Source organism: Corvus kubaryi, unplaced genomic scaffold (genome assembly GCF_017639235.1).
Source record: "Corvus kubaryi isolate FWS band 111438036 unplaced genomic scaffold, C.kubaryi_AGA036_p1.0 37382, whole genome shotgun sequence".
Lineage (NCBI taxonomy): Eukaryota > Metazoa > Chordata > Aves > Passeriformes > Corvidae > Corvus > Corvus kubaryi.
In genome coordinates, this window is record NW_024581124.1 from 1,107,169 (window position 1) to 1,124,585 (window position 17,417).

Here is a 17,417-nt window from a genome sequence, read left to right on the forward strand (position 1 = left end):
AGAAAGGGGTCGACCCTGCTTGCTGCACAGCGCTGTGCCACCCTCTCCTTCGGGTGGGTTCTGTCGCTGCGGGTTCCTGTTGCGGGGCAGGCACGGTTGGTTTTCCCCTCCATCGTCTCAGCTCCGCCCAGCGCCGCTCACGCGTTTGGGAACCCCGTATGTCTGCGAGGCCGGGCAGGGGATGTGGAAGCGGGGCGGCGGGGTCTTCTTTCAGGGATTTGGAGGTTCGAGACTGCAGCCCCACCAGCTGGCGGGGACCCGCTCTGCTGCCACCCAGGTGACAACGATTCCCGGTGGGTCCCCTGTTCCTGGTAGACACCGCTCAACCCCGACTCCGCCGGCGGGCCGAGGGACCAGCCCGCGCCTGGGCTGTCCCCGACGTGGCGTCTCTTACAGCTGGAGCTTTATGTAAGGAGCAGGAAAGGAGAAAGAAATAAACCTGGGAAACGGTGCGGGCAATTAAGGCACGGACAGCAACCCCACGCTCTGTTGGTTTCGGGTCTTTTCTTAATTTCCAGGGGGAATATTTTCTTTCTTCCTGGGGCAGAAGCTGTCCAGAACCAAGCACACCTCGGGGAAGGGGCAAGTTCCCCGCGTCCCTCTCGCATCAGCCCTTGAGTTCCCGGAGGCGGCTTGGAGTTCGCACTCGCGGCTCCTCGCTTTCCTCCGATATTGCCCCGGGGTGCCCAAACGAAATCCCTTCCCCTCTCCCTTGTATTGCCCCCAGGTGAGCTGCGCGGGTCAGCACGGGGACACTCTTCTCCGTGGCGTGTCCCTGAGCTCGGGACAGAAGCTACCCCGGCCGGGAATCGCGCTGCCAGCAGCAGCAGCAGCAGCAAAGAAACAAAACACCGATCATGTCACACTCTGCCCTTATGCCGTTAGCTGCAGGAACATATGCTCAAATATGTAAGAGTAGTCTAGATTTTTCTCTGCAAATATTTTTACCACATCCAAAGATAATATTTCAACAGAAGAATCAAGCCCCGCAGGCTACAGACAGGGCAGCTATATATAACCCGCTTGCTCACTCCGGCTCCCCGCGCATCGCTCGGGTTATGCAACCCCCATCGCGACGGTAGCCACCGGCGCGCCCCTCGGCTCCGCCCGCCCCGTCGGGGCATTTCCCCGGGACCTCGGTGCGGCTACCCGCCCGGAGGGACCGGCATCGGGGCGCGGACCGGGACTGCTACTCGTACCCGGGCCAGGCCGGAGCCGGCGGGGCGGGCGCGTCGCCTTGCCCCGCGCCGATGCGAAAGAAGGGCCCGGGGAACACCGCGGCGCTCCGAGGAGCCGGTAGCGGGCGGTGAGTAGCGCCTCGTCCTCGCCGGGGCAGGGACGGGAACCGGGCGCGGCTCCCTGCCCAGACGGGCCGTGCAGGTGCTGCCGACGGAGCGGGCTCTCACGCTGGGCTGGGCAGGAGTTCGCCTGCCGCCTCGCTCGTTGCTGTCCGTTTTCCCCGCTTTTTTTGGCGAAGGAAATGCTCGAACTCTGGCGGGTGCTTTGGGAGTTTGGTGGCCCGGGGCTGGGGAGGGTCCCATCCGAGCGAAGCGGCCGGCAGTACCTGCGCCCGCAGCGCACCCTGACGTGCCCAGACCCCGCCTGTTGCGGCGGCTCAGACTGCCCCAGCCCCGCGGTGCATGAGAGCTGGAGGAAAAGAGCGATCTTTTCTCTCGGTGCCGGACATCCGTAGCGTGACGCCGGGCTCGGCTCGGCTCGGCTCGGCTCTTCCCTTCCCGTCTGCCGGCTCCCGGCGCCGTGATTGACACCGCCGGCCCCTCCGCCCGCCCCGCAGCACATCCCATCCCTCCCCGGCGGCCGCTCGCCGTGCCCGGGAGGCGGGGAAGGGCCTCCCCAGCCCTTTGACACCGTCTCGGCAGGAGTTTCACTTCGCTTTCGCCGCCGCCGCCGCCGCCACTTCTGCAGGCAAACACCCCCGGCTTCCATGTGACGCCTCCCAGCCACTGAATGGGGAAAGCGCCTATAAGGGAGACACTTTCCCTTCGTGCAGGAGAAAAGGAGGGGACGAGGGGGGCAGAAGCAGGAGGTGGTGGTTGAGGGGAAGAGAAGACAGAAAATAAATTAATAAATCTCAGGGAACGAATTGGGGGGGAGGGGGGGAGAGAAATTGACACTCCGGGAAAGAAATTAGTGGGATTATTTATTTGTTGCCCCCCGGTCTCCTCTCGCTGACAGAGCTCGGTCCGCCGTTGCGGTGCTCGGCGCTGGCTACAAAGGGCCCCGGGGAAGTTTCTTGCTCCCAACGCCCTTCCCGGGGGGGCAGAGGGTTTAGGTTGTTTTCTGTTGGATTTATTTTTTTTAAATTTCCCTTCCCCACCCCCCGTCTGGAAGGAGGGGGTCTCGTTCGCACCTCCCTGGATGGTGCGGTAGAAAGGAGGGGAGTGAGGGGGTGGGAGGGGGGGCTCGTGGTGGGAGGCTGCCGCGCCTGCTTCTCCTGCATTGGTGTCTCCCCTATGGACGAAAACAGCCCTCTGTCTCCCAAGGCAAATGCTTTCAGTATCGCCTCTCTGATTTCAGTCGCCGCCGCCGAGCAAGCAGGGAAAGGAGCGCTGGAGGAGCGCCGCGGCGGCCGCAGCGCGCCCGCCCGCCCCGGCTGCCGCCCGGAGAAGATGCACTTCAGCACCGTCACCAGGGACATGGAAGGTGAGTGCCGCGCTCTGCCCCGCAGGGCTGTGGGGACGGGACCACCGGCCACCGCGTATCCGAGGGTTTTCACGCGGCCCGGGCCGGCAGCCGGGCCAGGGGCAACGCACAGAACGCGGCCTGCCCGCGGGGCCGGTCGGAGGGGGCTTTGACGTTCCTCCCGGCACGCCTGGGCCCTTGGAGCCCTCCCTCAGAGAAGGGCATTGCCCGTGGCCCTGTAGCAGCTTTCGACGGCTCAGCCGCTGGGACCCGCTTCTTCTCGGAGGTGCTGAAAGCATCCCCCGACAGCGCTGGCCGTGCCCGGGGCAGCGGCAGGCCGGGGCTCGGCTCCCACCGGCTCCGCAGCCCCTGTTCGGCCTGCGGGCTGCGTCGGAAATAACGCAAGAGACTGTCGGGACCTCGAGGAGCTTTTCAGCATCGGAGGGAATCCGAAGGAGCCGGCCGTTCCCCGGGGCGGCCTGTCATGCGCTGCAGGGCCCGCTCGGGCCGGCGGCCGAGGGCTGTGCAGCCGGGGCCATCCCGGTGCTCCTCGGCGCGGACCCGGAGCTTTGCTCTGGTCCCGGCCTGTTCCCCTTTCTCGCCCAGGGATGGAAGGAATGGGGCATTGCCAAACCAAATCCGACTTCCCCTGTCAGCCGCAGCCCCGCGGCTCCAGAGTGAAGGACGTTACCTGCAGCAGCATAGCTACGCGGAAATAAGAGCCGATATTTTTTCTGAGTTCCCCCACTCCTCTTTTTCTTTTTTCTTTTTTCCTTTTTCCCCCCTTTTTTTGAAGGGGGGGCGAAAGGAGGGAGTTTTCTTTGTCCCGAGTGGTGTGTGGCGAGGGAGGCCTGCAGAGATAGCACGGGCTTTGCACCGCCGCGGCTCTTGGCAGACCTCTCGGGTTTGCAAAGGAAAAAAAAAAAAAAATAGAAGAAAAAAAAAGGGGAAAAAAAAAAAGAGCCGAGGCAGGCAGGCAGCGGGAGCAGCGAGCTCCCCGCCTGCCCCGGGGGGAGCGGGGCTGGGGCCAAGCAAAGCGGAAAGGGGGAGGCGCCCCGCTGGGCTGGGCGCGGGGCAGGAGAGGAGGCGGAGGGCACCCCGCGGAGCCGGTGCGGAGGCGGGGGCCGCGCGGAGCGGCGCGGAGCTGGGGGGAAAGCGGGAGCCGGAGCGGAGCCCTGACCGCCTGTTTTTGGAATGATTTCAGCTATCTCCAGCCCCTGGCTCACCCAGCTGTCCCATTTTTGCGATGTTGCAGCTTTCACGGCCAACAGCCTGAGCAGCCTGAACGCCTCCGGGGGGTACCACCTCTCCCCTTCCCCGGGGGACCCGTACGGACAGCATGAGCCGCCGCACTACGAGCCCTGCACGGCTCAGCAGCACCCGCACCCGCCGCCCCAGCCCCAGCACGGCTACCCTTTCGGCGGGGCGCCGGCGGCGGCCGGGACCAACCCGCCGCCCCCAGGCCCCGAGCAGCCCGAGGGCGCCGGGGGAGCCGCTGCGGGGCCGGCCACAGTCTCGGGCTGCTCCGCGGGGTCGGCCACCGCGGCCAAGGCGCCGGTGAAGAAGAATCCGAAGGTGGCCAACGTGAGCGTCCAGCTAGAGATGAAGGCGCTGTGGGACGAGTTCAACCAGCTGGGCACCGAGATGATCGTCACCAAGGCAGGCAGGTCAGTGCGGAGCTCCCCGGCAGCCCCGGCTCTCCAGCCGCTCCCTCCGGACCTGGGCACCCAGGCTAGTTGGGGCGGGAGGATCCGGCCGCGAGCGGTTGAATTAGCAGTTTGGGGGGAAATTGAAGCTGCCCAAGGGCGAGTCGCGGAGCGGTCGGGCCCAGCGGTCACCGTCATTTGATCCTTGCCTTCTCCTGGGGCGAAATCTGCGAGCTCTTGCGGCCCGAAGGCCTCGATACTGCGGAAGAATGCGCGGCTGCTGCGGGCTGACGGCGAAGGCGTGCGGAGGGCGGCAGGCAGGGCACTGGGTTTCACTCCCGCTGGAAAGGGCGCTGTGCTCCTCCGGGCGCCTTCGGCTGTGACCCCACACGGGACTTCGATCCGTGTTTACGGAGGACAGTGTGTGCTCCCGGGGCAGATAGCAACGACACGGGGGAAGGAAAAAACGAACACGCAAACTGTGCAAAACCTGCTAAATACATTCTTAGCACGGGCAGATCTTTTCCTTCCGGCGGAGACGAGAACAGACCCTAATTCTGCACCTTGAAGCGTGTTCCAGGGCTGTTGCATTTCCCGATTATCGAGTAACGAGCCCGGCTGAACCCGGCTGCTCTCGGCTCTGCTCCGGCCGCCGCGACGCGGTTCCGGGGCCAGGAACCCGCTCCTGGCCAGGGAACAAAGAAAGCGGCAAATGAGATCGCGTTAGAAACGAGCAAAACATATGGGGGGAAGAGGAGTCCCAATTACAGTTGTTAGTTACTGCATTTAATGGAGATCCTCGGGAAGAGCCGCGGCCGCGGCGGCTCGGGCAGAGCTGCGAAGCTTTTCCCCGCCAGGCTCCTCGCAGAGCTGCGAATTGTCCAGGCTCTGACTCTTGCCTTGGTTTAAAGCGATCTGGCGGGGGGGAGAAAAGAAAAACAAACAAATTAAGGAATCCCCCGTTGCTTGCTCTCAGTTCGCCCCGGGGCTGACTGCGGCGGGATGGCCGGGGGAGAGGGTCGGACTCCGCTCCGAACGGTCTGGCAAGAGCTGTGACCGCGACCGTGCGCTCCCGCTCTCCCGTCAGCGATTTTGAGGGTCCCGAAAGTGCAAAAAAATGAAACATGCTTACATGTACGCAGTTGCCTTTTTAATTTTTTTTTTTAATTAGCAATTTCCTAAAATAAAACAATCACCGTGGTGCCCGGTGCAAAAGAAGCCGGCGCTGCGTTGCGGGACCCGGGCGGGATTTCCCTCAGACGGTGCCTGCCCCGGCGCCGGGTCGCACAGCCCGCTGTCTCCGGCCGCGGCCCCTGAGCCCGGCGCCGGGCTCGGCGTTGCTTTCCTTAGCGGAAAAGGTCGTTCAGGCTCCAGGCGGAGGCTCTCTGAAAACAGGAGTTCTTCGATCTGGCTTTCTTAGCTCTCCAAGAAGAGGGAAAAAATTGCAAATATCCCACTTCAAAAAGTTTCGAAAATTAACCAACTCGAATCGAATCGGGGGCTTTGCCCCCACCCTTTTCTTCGTTTACTTTATGACACCGTCGAATCTCCATACAGGCGAGTAAAAACAGGAGAAAACGGGGTAAAACCAGCAAGAAAAGGCTCGGGGAAGGCGCTGCAAAGCCTGTTCTCCCCCAGCGCCTCTGGGCTGGCCCTGCTGTTTGTCTAGATGGGTCTTATCATCTCAGGTTGTTTGTTTTAAAACTAAGTTTTAAAACAAGAAACACCGGAATTGGAGCTAATGGGGGCTTTTACACGTTTAAAAATAATAATAACAGAGGGAGCGACTGAAAACGTCCTCCAGAGTTTGCTAAAGCCTTACAGAGAGGGAGACGCAGCCGCCCGATCCCTATGCAGCCCGGCAGTGCTGGGCCCGATCTGGAAGAGCTGCGGAGCCAGAGGCGCGCTGCCCCATCGCCCCTCAGAGGGGGGCAGCGGCCCATAATAGCAGTCCGGCAGTACTCCCCGAGAACGAGCCGGGGGGACTCTCTGTGTCCGGGTTTGATGGGGCTGTTTGTTCGGGGGAGGTTGGGACTTTGGTTTTTCAATGGCTGCAAAGCCGCTTCCCAAAATATTGCCCACCGTCACTCCCTTGGTTTATTATTCTGTAAAACAAAACGAAGCCATAACGAGCCTCGACGCCAGGACACGTCTTCGGCGTGTCCCGCCGGGGAGCCGCGGGCCAGGCCCTGGCCCCGGTGTGTGCAGATGCAGGAGGGAAGGACGGGTGGGCCGTCCCGGCCTCTTCCCTTAGCCCACCACCGATCGCATTTGTCCTGCAGCCCCTTGAAGGAATCGTGCCCTCCCTGAGCGTGGGATCCGCGTTTCGGCTTAGCTTTGGGTCCCCGGGGGCCTGCGCAGAGAAGAACCGGGGGGAACAGCCGCGGGGGCTGACCTGCCCTACTCGGGAGCCCTGGGCTCCTTTCCGCTCTGCTTTCGTCCCGCAAAGGTGCGGGGACCGGGAGCCCGACCGGGCTCTTGCAATGAAGTGGATCCGGGACGGGGCTTTCGGGGAGATCCCCGTTGCCCTCTAGCCCTTGCCCGCCGAGGGTGAGCGTTTGCCCCTCCGGGCTGGGAGAGGTCTCCCGCTGGCCCTAAGGGGCCACGCTGCTGCTGCAGCCACTGCTTTCAAACGGGTGCAGTTTGGTGGGTACAGAAGCTGCACAAGTGGGAACTTGGTCACCACGTGTCGTTCGCAGGAGTTTTTAGATGTGACCCCCACGGGCTGCCCGAGACTCCCGAGGCTTGAGTGCGGGTCCGCAGACCAGGGACTTGCCTTGCTGAAATGATGGGGAAAGTTCTTTTCACTTGATCTCCCCATAGCAAAGGCCGAGGATGCTCTTTTTCCCCTTGGCCTCTTTCTTCCACTGCGATGGGGCATTTCGTGTGTCTGAAACGAAGGGTCCTGGGGCCGGCGGGAGAGGCAGGACCGCCCCGGCTCGCCTTTCGGGATGCTGCCGAGGGCTGGGGAACACGGTAGCCGCTCTCCCCACGCAGCTTAAGCGTATCTGCCTGTTCCTCCGGCCGGTGGTTTCTGCGAGGGGACTTATCATCACAACCGGGCGGGTATTGGAGCAGCTGCAGGGGAAGAGACCCGCGCCGGCCCCTCGGGGCTCCCTGCTGCTCCTCAGCTTAGCACTTCTCTCTCTCCTCTCTGTGCCAGGCGCATGTTCCCCACCTTCCAGGTGAAGATATTCGGGATGGACCCTATGGCTGACTACATGCTCCTCATGGATTTCGTCCCGGTGGATGACAAGCGATACCGGCAAGTAACAAATACCTAGCCTGTTCCGCGGTTCTCGGAGCCGTAGGGGCTGGTGGGTCTCTGCCCACCCCCTGCTCCTGTCCTCTGGGCGTGACACCTGTTGGTGCGACACAGGGAGGGGATGCGGGATGCAGCTGACCTGGGGTCTCATTCGCACCCTTGCAAGCAGTCTGGGGCCAGGAGCGGCTGCACGGACTGCAGGGCCCCCTCAGCCTTCGCACCAGGCCTGCTGGCAGACGGGGCCAGACCGGCATGGGCAGAAGGGCAGGTTTCCACAGGGCACAGGGCAGGAGCTTCCTTTTCCCACCCAGAAAAGCTCTCCTTGTCGTACTGCTACACGTCTCCACCGGCAAACACTCTTTGCCGCTTAACAAAAATCCCTTCGGTGCTCCTGGAGTGCTGTAGCCTCTCAGCGCATGTGCCGAAGCTGTGCCGTGCCCGCTGGGGAGCTTGCTAGGTGCTTGGGAGAAGAGAGTGGGTTTTGTGCTCTGCAAAGGCACCAGCCACCCAAGCCACAAAATTCTGCCATTGTTTCCAGCGGCAGTGTAAGAAGGCCTTGGAAACTGCCGACTCACAAGGCAGCGATGCAGTCTGGTTTGGAACCCCTTTAATTTTAAGACAGTGAAAGGCGCATTATGTATTTAGCTTCAGATCAGGACGCCGAGCAGACAGCCCGCATAGGAATCGCAGGGTCCGATATATAAATATTTAGACAGATATCCAAATTCTCAGGGCGTCCTAGAAATGTTTGCTTGTCAAGGGAAGTAGGATATATAACATCCAATTGAGTATATCTTTAAAAAGTAATGTTTCTGCTCGAGTCCAATGGTGTCTAATTCCCCCTGTGCAAACACTGGCTTTTAAAGTAAACACGTGTATAGAAGATTGGTTTCTCTGTTTTAAATGTTACTGTTGAATATGTACTTTGAAAGAATGAAACAAGATTGCTAAATTCTGAACCTGCTATTAATCTACACACAACTTTCCACTCTTCACTTAAAGCCAGAATATTACTGTATAGAGGGCTCTCTTTCACCGTTTTTTCTTAGAGGAAGGGGGAGCTTTTGTGGCTTCTCTCCCAAATCTACACTGGTAGCTATAAATTTCCTCCATCCTGCAGATTTCTCTCACGACAGTTCCATCGCCGACCTGATAAAATACTATATCCCCTTCGCAGCAATTCTGGCTGCGGGAAAGAGCTCGTTTCTCTCGTGGCCATAGGAAGCGGGAGCGATGGAGAGGCAGTGTTTCTCCCTCGGTGGGCCGGGGCATCTGTCCCGGCCCGGGTTCTGCGGGGCCCGGGTACTGCGGCCGTTCGGGGCGCCGCTGCAGGGACGCGGGCGGGAGCCCCCCGGCCGCGGCTGAGGGTACCTTCCCCTCCCGCAGGTACGCCTTCCACAGTTCCTCCTGGCTGGTGGCCGGCAAAGCCGACCCCGCCACCCCCGGGAGAGTCCATTACCACCCGGACTCCCCGGCCAAAGGGGCGCAGTGGATGAAGCAGATCGTTTCCTTCGATAAGCTCAAACTGACCAACAATTTGCTGGATGACAACGGGCATGTAAGTGTTCCCGGGAGAAGATGTCCAAAACGGGGCTGCACCGGCTGGGAACTCCCCGTACTGTGATTCCCGTGGGGTGACCCCGCCCGCGCCCCTCCCCGGGGGCTCTGCGCCCCGATCCTGCCCCAGCCCCGCTGCTGCCCCGGGCAGCAGAGCCGGCAGGGCCGAGGCTGTGCTCTCCTCTCTCCATGCTCCGTCTGGATCAGTTATTGTCTCCTTGCTCGTTTTATCATTCAGATCATTTTGAACTCCATGCACAGATACCAGCCGCGTTTTCACGTGGTCTACGTGGACCCCCGGAAAGACAGCGAGAAGTACGCGGAGGAGAACTTCAAAACTTTCGTCTTCGAGGAGACGCGTTTCACGGCAGTGACCGCCTACCAGAACCACCGGGTGAGGCAGCAGCGGAGCTCGGGGCAACCAAAAGCGGGGGTTGGGGTCGCACCGGAGCTACCATAGATGCGGGTGCATCCGGCGCTGGCTCAGCCCCTTCGTCCGGCTCTCGGGTTGGAGGCCGGGCTGCGGGTGTCCGCCGGCGGCGGGGGTGCCTGGGGGTATTCCCGCCTTCTCCTCCCCATCTGCTAAACCCATTCCTGACAGCGCAAGGAACCCGATAGCCGGGAAGCTGCGCAGAGCTGCATCGGTGTACGCCGAGGAAGCGACGTGGGCTCTAGCCCCATCGCCAGCTTCCTCCTGCCGGGGGACCTCATTACCTATGTAAACCCGAGACCGGGGCTAGTGGGGAAACTACAGGCTTCCCGCTGCGAAATGTCACTCACAATTTGTTTGAATAAATCTGCGATTTTACTGCTTTAAGCTCGTAGCTGTCTGTCCCTCCCTAGAATACAATTATATGTTAAAAATGAAACAAAACACCCCCACCCCAATCTGATGCGGATCTCTAGGCAGCAGTTAATCCAATTACTCCTTTAAATCGCATCAGTGTAATGTAAAGAGCAGGAATCTCAGCAGCGGGTGGAAATACGATTTCAGAGCGGCGGAGGCTTTTCAGCGCTGCTCCGAACTGCCTCGCTCCGCGCCTAGGCTGCCCACGCCGGGGCTGTGTCTCGGGGTTGTCCATGAGCAGCCGGCGGCAGTGTCACCCTCTGCAGTGACTCCGAGCAAATCGACCGGTGGTCTCTCCGGGATGCTGCGGTTGGGCCGCACCTCGCCCCGGTGGAAGCGGCGAGGCCAGAGAAAGGCTGTGCCTTTAAGGGGCTCCGGAGTCCTTCCCCGGCTGGCATTTGCCTGATGGCTCCGGACAGCTGCTCTTTCTCTCCTGCTTTCTATCAGTTTGACCTCTAAGGCTGGAACTGTCACTGAGGGGCTTAAAGTTTGTTTTTCAACCCATTCCGGAAACTCACAATCACATACTTTATCCGTGGATTTGCTTAAATATAGAAAATGTCCTGCCTTCTCCCTGGCGAATTAAATAAATACATAAGTATGATTTATCCAGTGATTTGTCTTAGCTGCTCCAGTGGTGACCCATATAATGTGGCATTTTCTTACAAGTGCATTTACTCAGGTTTTGCAGCCGACTCAGACTGCCTCTCCCTTCACCTTGAACTCGTATTAGGTAGCATATTAGCCCGCATTTTCTGACAGAGGGCAAGCACATGCTTGTACTCTGTGGCAGAGAACACCCTGGTTCCACTGGCCACCTGGACCCTCTTTGTTACACCAGGCACTGCTGAATCCCAAAGCCTGCTCAGGGACACACTCACTGTTTGGCCTGGGAGCCCCGTGTGCTGCTTTGAGACATTTTGCCACTTCTCCTTACAGATCACGCAGTTGAAGATCGCCAGCAACCCTTTTGCCAAGGGATTCAGAGACTGTGACCCTGAGGACTGGTAAGGCTGTGCCTTTACTGATTATGGCTACACCCCACTCACCCTATTTCACATGCATCTGCCCAGTTTACATTTGCACAAGGCTTGCATGGAGGGGGACATGGTATTGGGCCAGCTGTATTGTTTGGGACACTATTGTTTGCCAGCTGCAGCTCAGAGAGGGAATGCTCCAATTGCTCATTCTGTTGGACCATCAGCTCTGTATCACTTCCCCCCTTCCTCTTCCAGGCCCAGGAACCACAGGCCAGGGGCTCTTCCTCTCATGAGTGCTTTTGCCAGATCCCGGAATCCAGTCTCTTCCCCAGCCCACCAGAATGGGACAGAGAAAGGTGAGAGCCCCCAATGGGCAGGCCAGCCCATCACCCACGCCCTGTTGGTCTGCACGGCCTGTGCATGCATGCTTGGGGCCAGCCTTGCTCACTGCGCTGGTGCACAGCCCCATTGCTAACGAGCTTTGTGCTACCACCTATTTTTTAATCAAAAGTACCCGCCTTCGTAGCCTAATTCATTCTTCCTTGGACTACAACACTTACTGTTTAAGATGCTTATATGCTTAAGAAACTTTGCTGCTTTAAAAAACACTGCCCTTTGCCTTTAGAGTTCCATTTTCAACTTTTGGGCAACAAACTCAGCTTTTCAGGCAGGGATGCAGTGCTGGCCACAGGTTCTCACATTGCCCTTTTAATGCACCTCGGCAGCGCGCTAGGGCCGACCCACTCCATTCAGGAGCTGCAGTCAGGTCGAACAGCACCTCTGCCCATTGACTGCTTTTCCATTACCCAGAGCAAACAACTGCAAAGAAAACCGAAGGCCTTTCTTCCAACTCACTCCGGGCCTGCAAAATAAAGGGAAGTCTGTATTTGTTTAGTGTTATACAATTGCAAAAATGTCAGGCGTGTACCAGCTTGTCAGTCAACTCAGCTCCATTTATCGCAGTCAGAAGGTCCCGTCCCGCCAGCTCCGTTCCTGCCGCATGCCGCTGCTGCACGCCCCGCTCGCAGCCCCGCTTTTCCCTTCTTGCGCCTCTTCCCCGTGTGTTCGGATGCGCGTCCCAAGGGCGCGGCCGCACTGACGCTGTTGCCCCCGCAGATGCTGCCGAGAGCCGGCGGGAGTTCGAGCGGGAGGCGGGCGGGACGGCGCTGCACCAGGCCGAGGCCGCGCACCAGCAGCTCATGTCCCGCGTGCTCAGCCCCGCGCTGCCGGGCGGAGGCGGCGGGCTGGTGCCGCTGGCCGGGGCGCCCGGGGGCCGGCCCAGCCCGCCGCACCACGAACTGCGCCTGGAGCCCGCCACGTCGGAGCCCCTGCATCACCATCCCTACAAGTACCCGCCGGCGGCAGCCGCCGCCTACGACCACTACCTGGGGGCGAAGAGCCGGCCCGCCCCCTACCCCCTCCCCAGCATCCGCGGGCACAGCTACCACCACCATCACCACCACCATCACATGAACGCGGCGGCGGCGGCGGCGGCGGCCGCCAACATGTACTCGCCGGCCGGGGCGCCCGCCGGCTACGACTACGGGCCCCGGTAACGGGGCACCGGCGCCACGAGAGACACCGCGCTCCCCCTTCCCGCCTTTCCCTCACCTCCCGCCTTACGAGTGAGCTGGTTGGCCAGCTTGCCCTGATCGACAGCCGGACAGCCCAATCGCCAGCAGCCGGGCCCCGACCCGCGCCTCGCCCTGCGGGGGCTGTGAGGGCGGAGGTGCCGGGAGCTCCATCGCGGTGTGACCCGCGGCTGCACTTTGATAAATGAAGCCATATGTCCTTATCTCCCTGTTCCCCAGCGCCTCCATTCGTGCCGGGCACCGAGGACCGTCGGGCGGCTGGGATGCGGTGGGAGGACGGGGATGCGGCAGCGGTGAAGTGGGTTGTCCCCTCTCACTCAACCGCCGGCTGTTCTGATGGAGGTTTGGTGTTACCGCCGGTGTTGGCGGTGCCCACGGGGCCTGTGCGTGAGCACCGAGCAGGGGCTGTGGGGCCGGCTGTGAGCCGCGTGTCGTCCTGCATATGTCGGTGTCAGTCTGTCCCAACCCAGGGCACCCCGAGGGCTCGGTCACAGGTGGCTCAGGTGGTTCTTTGAGGAGATTTCTTGGGGGAAGCAGAATTTAGTTTAAGGGAACGCTTTGAATCCTCACTGCCAGAACAAATTTTCCACTTCTCCTCCGGCTCTGACCCACTCGTAAGTTTTGGGGTTCACTGCGATGCCGTAACCATAGCAGCACTTTCTGGAGCTGTTGAGACGGGCCTGTGGCCAAGAGCACAGCCACGTGCAGCTGTGTTTGCATCTTGTTTTCCCAACAATACATGCAAAGGTTTAAAAACCAGCCTGGGGGTGAGGGAATATCTGCAAAGTTCAGGCTCTGTGTTCTCACCTGCTTCCCAGGCAGCCTCTCGAAGTCCTGCCTTCACGCATCCTTTCACAAGCTCTTGAATGCTCTCCCGTGGAGGTGCCTTTTAGAGGGATTTCAGGGTGTTTTTTCTCAGACTGCCTCACCCCTTATATTTGGCTGACCCAAACTGCAGTAGTCCTAAAGCACCTATTCTGCACTACCTGCTTGCTGCATCTTCCCTCTTAATGCTGGTAAGTACTTTTTTTCTTTTTTAATCTCTTCATTCAGTAGTCATTCCTTACTGTTAAAAAGATGGCCCTGTTCATCACAGTTTCCCCAGTGATGTGTTTTGAATAGTTAGCTTGTGTTTTTGTCAGATACTCATAGAAGGCAGTCCCTTTGTGTTCAGAGAAGGTATTGAGCAGCTCCTCAGCTGTGTTGGTATACAGTATTATGAACACTTTACCGATTCTTCCACATGACTCTATTAAAAGATGGGGTTTTTTTCCTCTAAAATAATCTATTAATCCATGTTTGTGCATTTTCATTACAAACCCTTTAAAACATGTTCTTTCCCTTGTGCAAGTGGCAGTGTTAATAGCAATGTTTATTTTGTCTCTGGCAGTGGGCTTTGGGCTTCCAAAACCTTTTTGGAAAGGTTTAAGAAGGGATACAGGCTACCATGAATATTTTATGTAATTTTTTTTCTGTTAAAAAATATATCTGGATTCATAAAAAAAGACTTGTGCAAGAAATATGTATTTTATTTGACATTTGCAGTGAATTGTGAGATTCTTAGTGTCTGACTAAACCATAATTAATGTTCTCAGAATGGCTGATGTAAAATAGCCTTGTGCTTATTATTAGTCAGTGGGAAATGGCTCTCGGATGTGCTCTATTGCTTTGCCGCTGTTATTTCAGAGTTTTCAGTATGATTTGTTATCTGTAAACTGATTAGTGCCAAAGCTTTGGTCAAACTTTTAATGAAGTTGTTATATTTATTATTTCCTTCAAAGATTATACAAACACTTTTTTTTTTCTTGATAGTTGCAGTGTAGGAAAAAAGTGAAGACAACCAAAGAATCATACCTGCAAACAGTGTAGATACATGTAGATATTTGTAGATATATGTAGATAATCTTATTTCATTTAAATTGAAAAGACATTGGACAGTGACATTTATAAATACTTTTCCTCTTCTTTCTTTCCTTCATTTCTTGTTTGATTATTTGTGTATATTTGTCAGTTTGTCTGCCCTGAAGTCTAAGCCTCCCCTACAAAATGAAGTTATTTAAATATGGAAGGGTCTTAGTCTGAGCAAACAGTGGCTGTCCATAGGTGATTGCTCCTTCCCTTCAGTCCCTGCTTGCTGCAGGTGCCCATGGTTGTGGTAATCTATCACAATACAACAGTTCACAAGGTTGGGGTTCCTAGGTGAAAAAAGATCTGTTTGTATTGGTAAGCACCTGTTCTCTTTAAGAACACATAGAATGACCCAAGATGTCAGGACTAAACTGTGCCCTTAACAAAGTGGCTCAAGGTCCTCACCTTGACTGTAGGATTTTTAATCTGATATTTGTTAGAAGAATAGAAAATCACAGAACTTCAAGCTACGGCTGTGGGCAGTGGGCCCTCAGGATCACCAGTCTGTATCCTGTGCTAAAGAACCACTACAGAAGTCCTGAGGCTGAATGGGAAGGAGACCATGTATCAAGGCTACAGTCTGAACTGTGAAAATGGTATTTTTAACCTTGCATTTAGTCCACCAAACGTGCTTAGATATGTTCACATGAAGCATGTTAGCAGTCCAGTTTGTGTTGTGTTTTAATCCTTAAATCAAGATTCCTCAGGGCTTTGAATGGTGACCCTCCTTCCATAGCAATGTCTGTCTCACTGGATGGGAGTGTTACAGATACAGAAAGCAAAAAGGGTTATTTTTCGATCACAACAAAAAATCCACTTCAAATAAACAAAACCCCATAATGCTGCAGGTGGACTAATAGAAGCCTTTTGAAAATCACAGAAAATCTCTAACACTTTAATGTCATATTACCTATCAGCCTGTAGTCAGGATATATCACGTACAGGCTATGCATTATCTGTGTATTGTAGATTCATTTGACAAATGACTTTGTAAGATTTGATTACATGTCTGCTTAAACTTCACTCAGCCTGTGCTGTCACCAAGGTCCACAGCACACACTAGGAAAGAAGGCGGCATTTCCAGGCAATATTTCCACTTGTGGTCACCTCAAGTCACACGAAGCACTTACACATGAAGTGTATTTAAAAGCTTCTGTAAAACAGGCCCAAGCGGGGAGGTTACAAGCACCCTTTGTCTCTTCCAAATAGGGCTAGAGAATAAATTAGCCATCTAGCTCTGTTTTTCAGAGGTGCAGGCTGAGTTCAGTGATTGCTTCTGAGGCCTTAAAACCACATCACTTAGCTCAGTGGATAAATCCAGGATTAGGCACACGCTGGTGGAACAAGGGCGGCCTTTGCTTAATCACTTAACCCAAACACTGGGGATAGCTCCAGTTTCAGAAATGGCTTTTTGCAGTTGATTTTATTCTTTCCTTGCTAGTGGAATTGACTAAATTCAATGTAGGATAGGAGCCATGGGGATGAGACTCCAGTGTGTTTGCAGTGTGCATGTGCACTGTTTACACAATTCATAGATGTTCTCTTTAGTCTTTCCTTTTCTTCAGAGAGGCCCCACAACCCTCTGGCTAGAACTGTGCAGGTAGTTCCCAGCAGCTGCCTCTCAGCATCCTGCGGTCTTGGCATCTCTTCAGTCCATCTCAAGCACACATACACGTGGCCATGGCCAGGAGAGAACTGCTTGGGCTTCTTTCCTGCTGTAGTGTGTATAACAGTGGGTTTCAGGGTGGAGAATGACCCGGGGACTGAAGTAGGTATAGAAAGGTGTTCTTCAGGCAGCAGGCTGCTGGGGGACAGTGTGGGTCTCCCATGAGCTACAGGCTTCCAGTGCATCTCTACAAGGAGCCATGGCTAGTGGGGCTGCATGGCTCAGGGCCAGCTCAGCTGGGGCACTGTCCTGTCCCACCAAGCACTCCTCTTTCTCTCCAGCAAGTGGATCTCAGCCCGTGATGCTGGATCCCTCACCAAGGGGCAGTTGTACCTTGATCTGTAAGGAATAAGAAAAGCAGGTAGCTGCTAGAAACAAGTCAGGTAGCCCCAGGTTAGGGCTGGGGGGCAGAAGCTGAGCCCTGCTGCCTGGAGGAGGCTGGAAGAGCAGACGCAGCAGTACCTGCAAAGCAAGTTTCAGCACCATCATCCAAAGAGCTCAAAAATCTGCCGTGAGCCTGTTGAACACGGCTGGGCTGGAGAGCGAGGGAAGAGCGTGTGTGCGCACATACATGTGTTGGTTCTTTGTGCTTTGCCTTCTGTTGTTCGGTATCCTGATGGGTTGAGACCGCGGGTGCTTTGGCCTGACCCGCCGTTTGTGCGGCGGTGTGGGCAGGGACAGCCCCAGTGCCGATGGTCACCTCGGGGGCTCCCTGCAGGTATCGCTGGCTCGCGGCCGCGGTGGAGGAGGAGGAAGGGGAGGAAGATGCTGCGCGCACGCCGGCCGGCCCTGCCTGAAGAGCCGGCTCCCTCCAGAGGGAAGAGCCGGGCATGGCACGCGGTGGATCCGGCCCGCGCGGAAAACGAGAAGAGCTTCATCTTCGGAGCTCGGAAATACGCAATCTGAGAGGAAAATATAGTTTTGGGGATTAAAGCAAAGATTTGGTCTTTGAAACACTCTGGCATAAATAAGAAGGGGCAGTAACCTGTGAGTTACAATTTGAGGATACTCAGCCAGCAATGACTCAGCTGTTGCTCTAAGCTGGTGTTACTGAGAGTCCCGTCTGCGAGTGTAGAGGCCAGTACTTGTGCATGAATTCAACGTTTTTCTAAACATATGCATTTTGTTCTTCATTTAGTCATTCCAATTCAACTGAGTGGTAAGATACATAATTTACACAGGTGTTTGACAAAACTAGGTGAAAGTGACTGTACCCAAAGATTTCTACTACTGCCATTATCATGAGCTCAGCATGTGCATATAAAATATGCTGTCTGTTACAGTGAGACACCCATTGTCGGTGGGAATCTAGA

The 17,417-nt window shown here is 56.7% G+C and overlaps 1 protein-coding gene across 4 annotated transcripts; it reads left to right on the forward strand.

Annotated features, from left to right (window-relative positions):
• The first annotated feature begins 1,062 nt into the window (after window positions 1-1,062).
• On the forward strand, window positions 1,063-14,508 carry TBX1 (T-box transcription factor 1). Of its 4 annotated transcripts, XM_042035148.1 has the most exons (9): window positions 1,063-1,306; window positions 2,539-2,664; window positions 3,848-4,310; window positions 7,453-7,554; window positions 8,941-9,112; window positions 9,350-9,505; window positions 10,898-10,965; window positions 11,194-11,294; window positions 12,055-14,508. In XM_042035148.1, exons 2-9 carry the CDS (start codon window positions 2,631-2,633, stop codon window positions 12,492-12,494), a joined length of 1,536 nt encoding a protein of 511 aa, XP_041891082.1. In that variant the 5' UTR covers window positions 1,063-1,306; window positions 2,539-2,630; the 3' UTR covers window positions 12,495-14,508. The 4 variants fall into 4 exon arrangements, with proteins under 4 accessions (XP_041891082.1, XP_041891080.1, XP_041891081.1 ...); XM_042035146.1 differs by lacking the exon at window positions 1,063-1,306 and having other exon boundaries at window positions 2,103-2,664; XM_042035147.1 differs by lacking the exon at window positions 1,063-1,306 and having other exon boundaries at window positions 3,899-4,310.
• The last annotated feature ends 2,909 nt before the right edge of the window (window positions 14,509-17,417 follow it).

Bases quoted from the DNA above. Each gene is read 5' to 3' on its own strand.
- TBX1 (XM_042035146.1), top strand. From the start codon at position 2,475: ATGGACGAAAACAGCCCTCTGTCTCCCAAGGCAAATGCTTTCAGTATC. The intron at 7,555-8,940 runs GCAAGTAACAAA...CCCCTCCCGCAG, and splicing joins GTGGATGACAAGCGATACCG to GTACGCCTTCCACAGTTCCT. The intron at 9,113-9,349 runs GTAAGTGTTCCC...TTTATCATTCAG, and splicing joins TGCTGGATGACAACGGGCAT to ATCATTTTGAACTCCATGCA.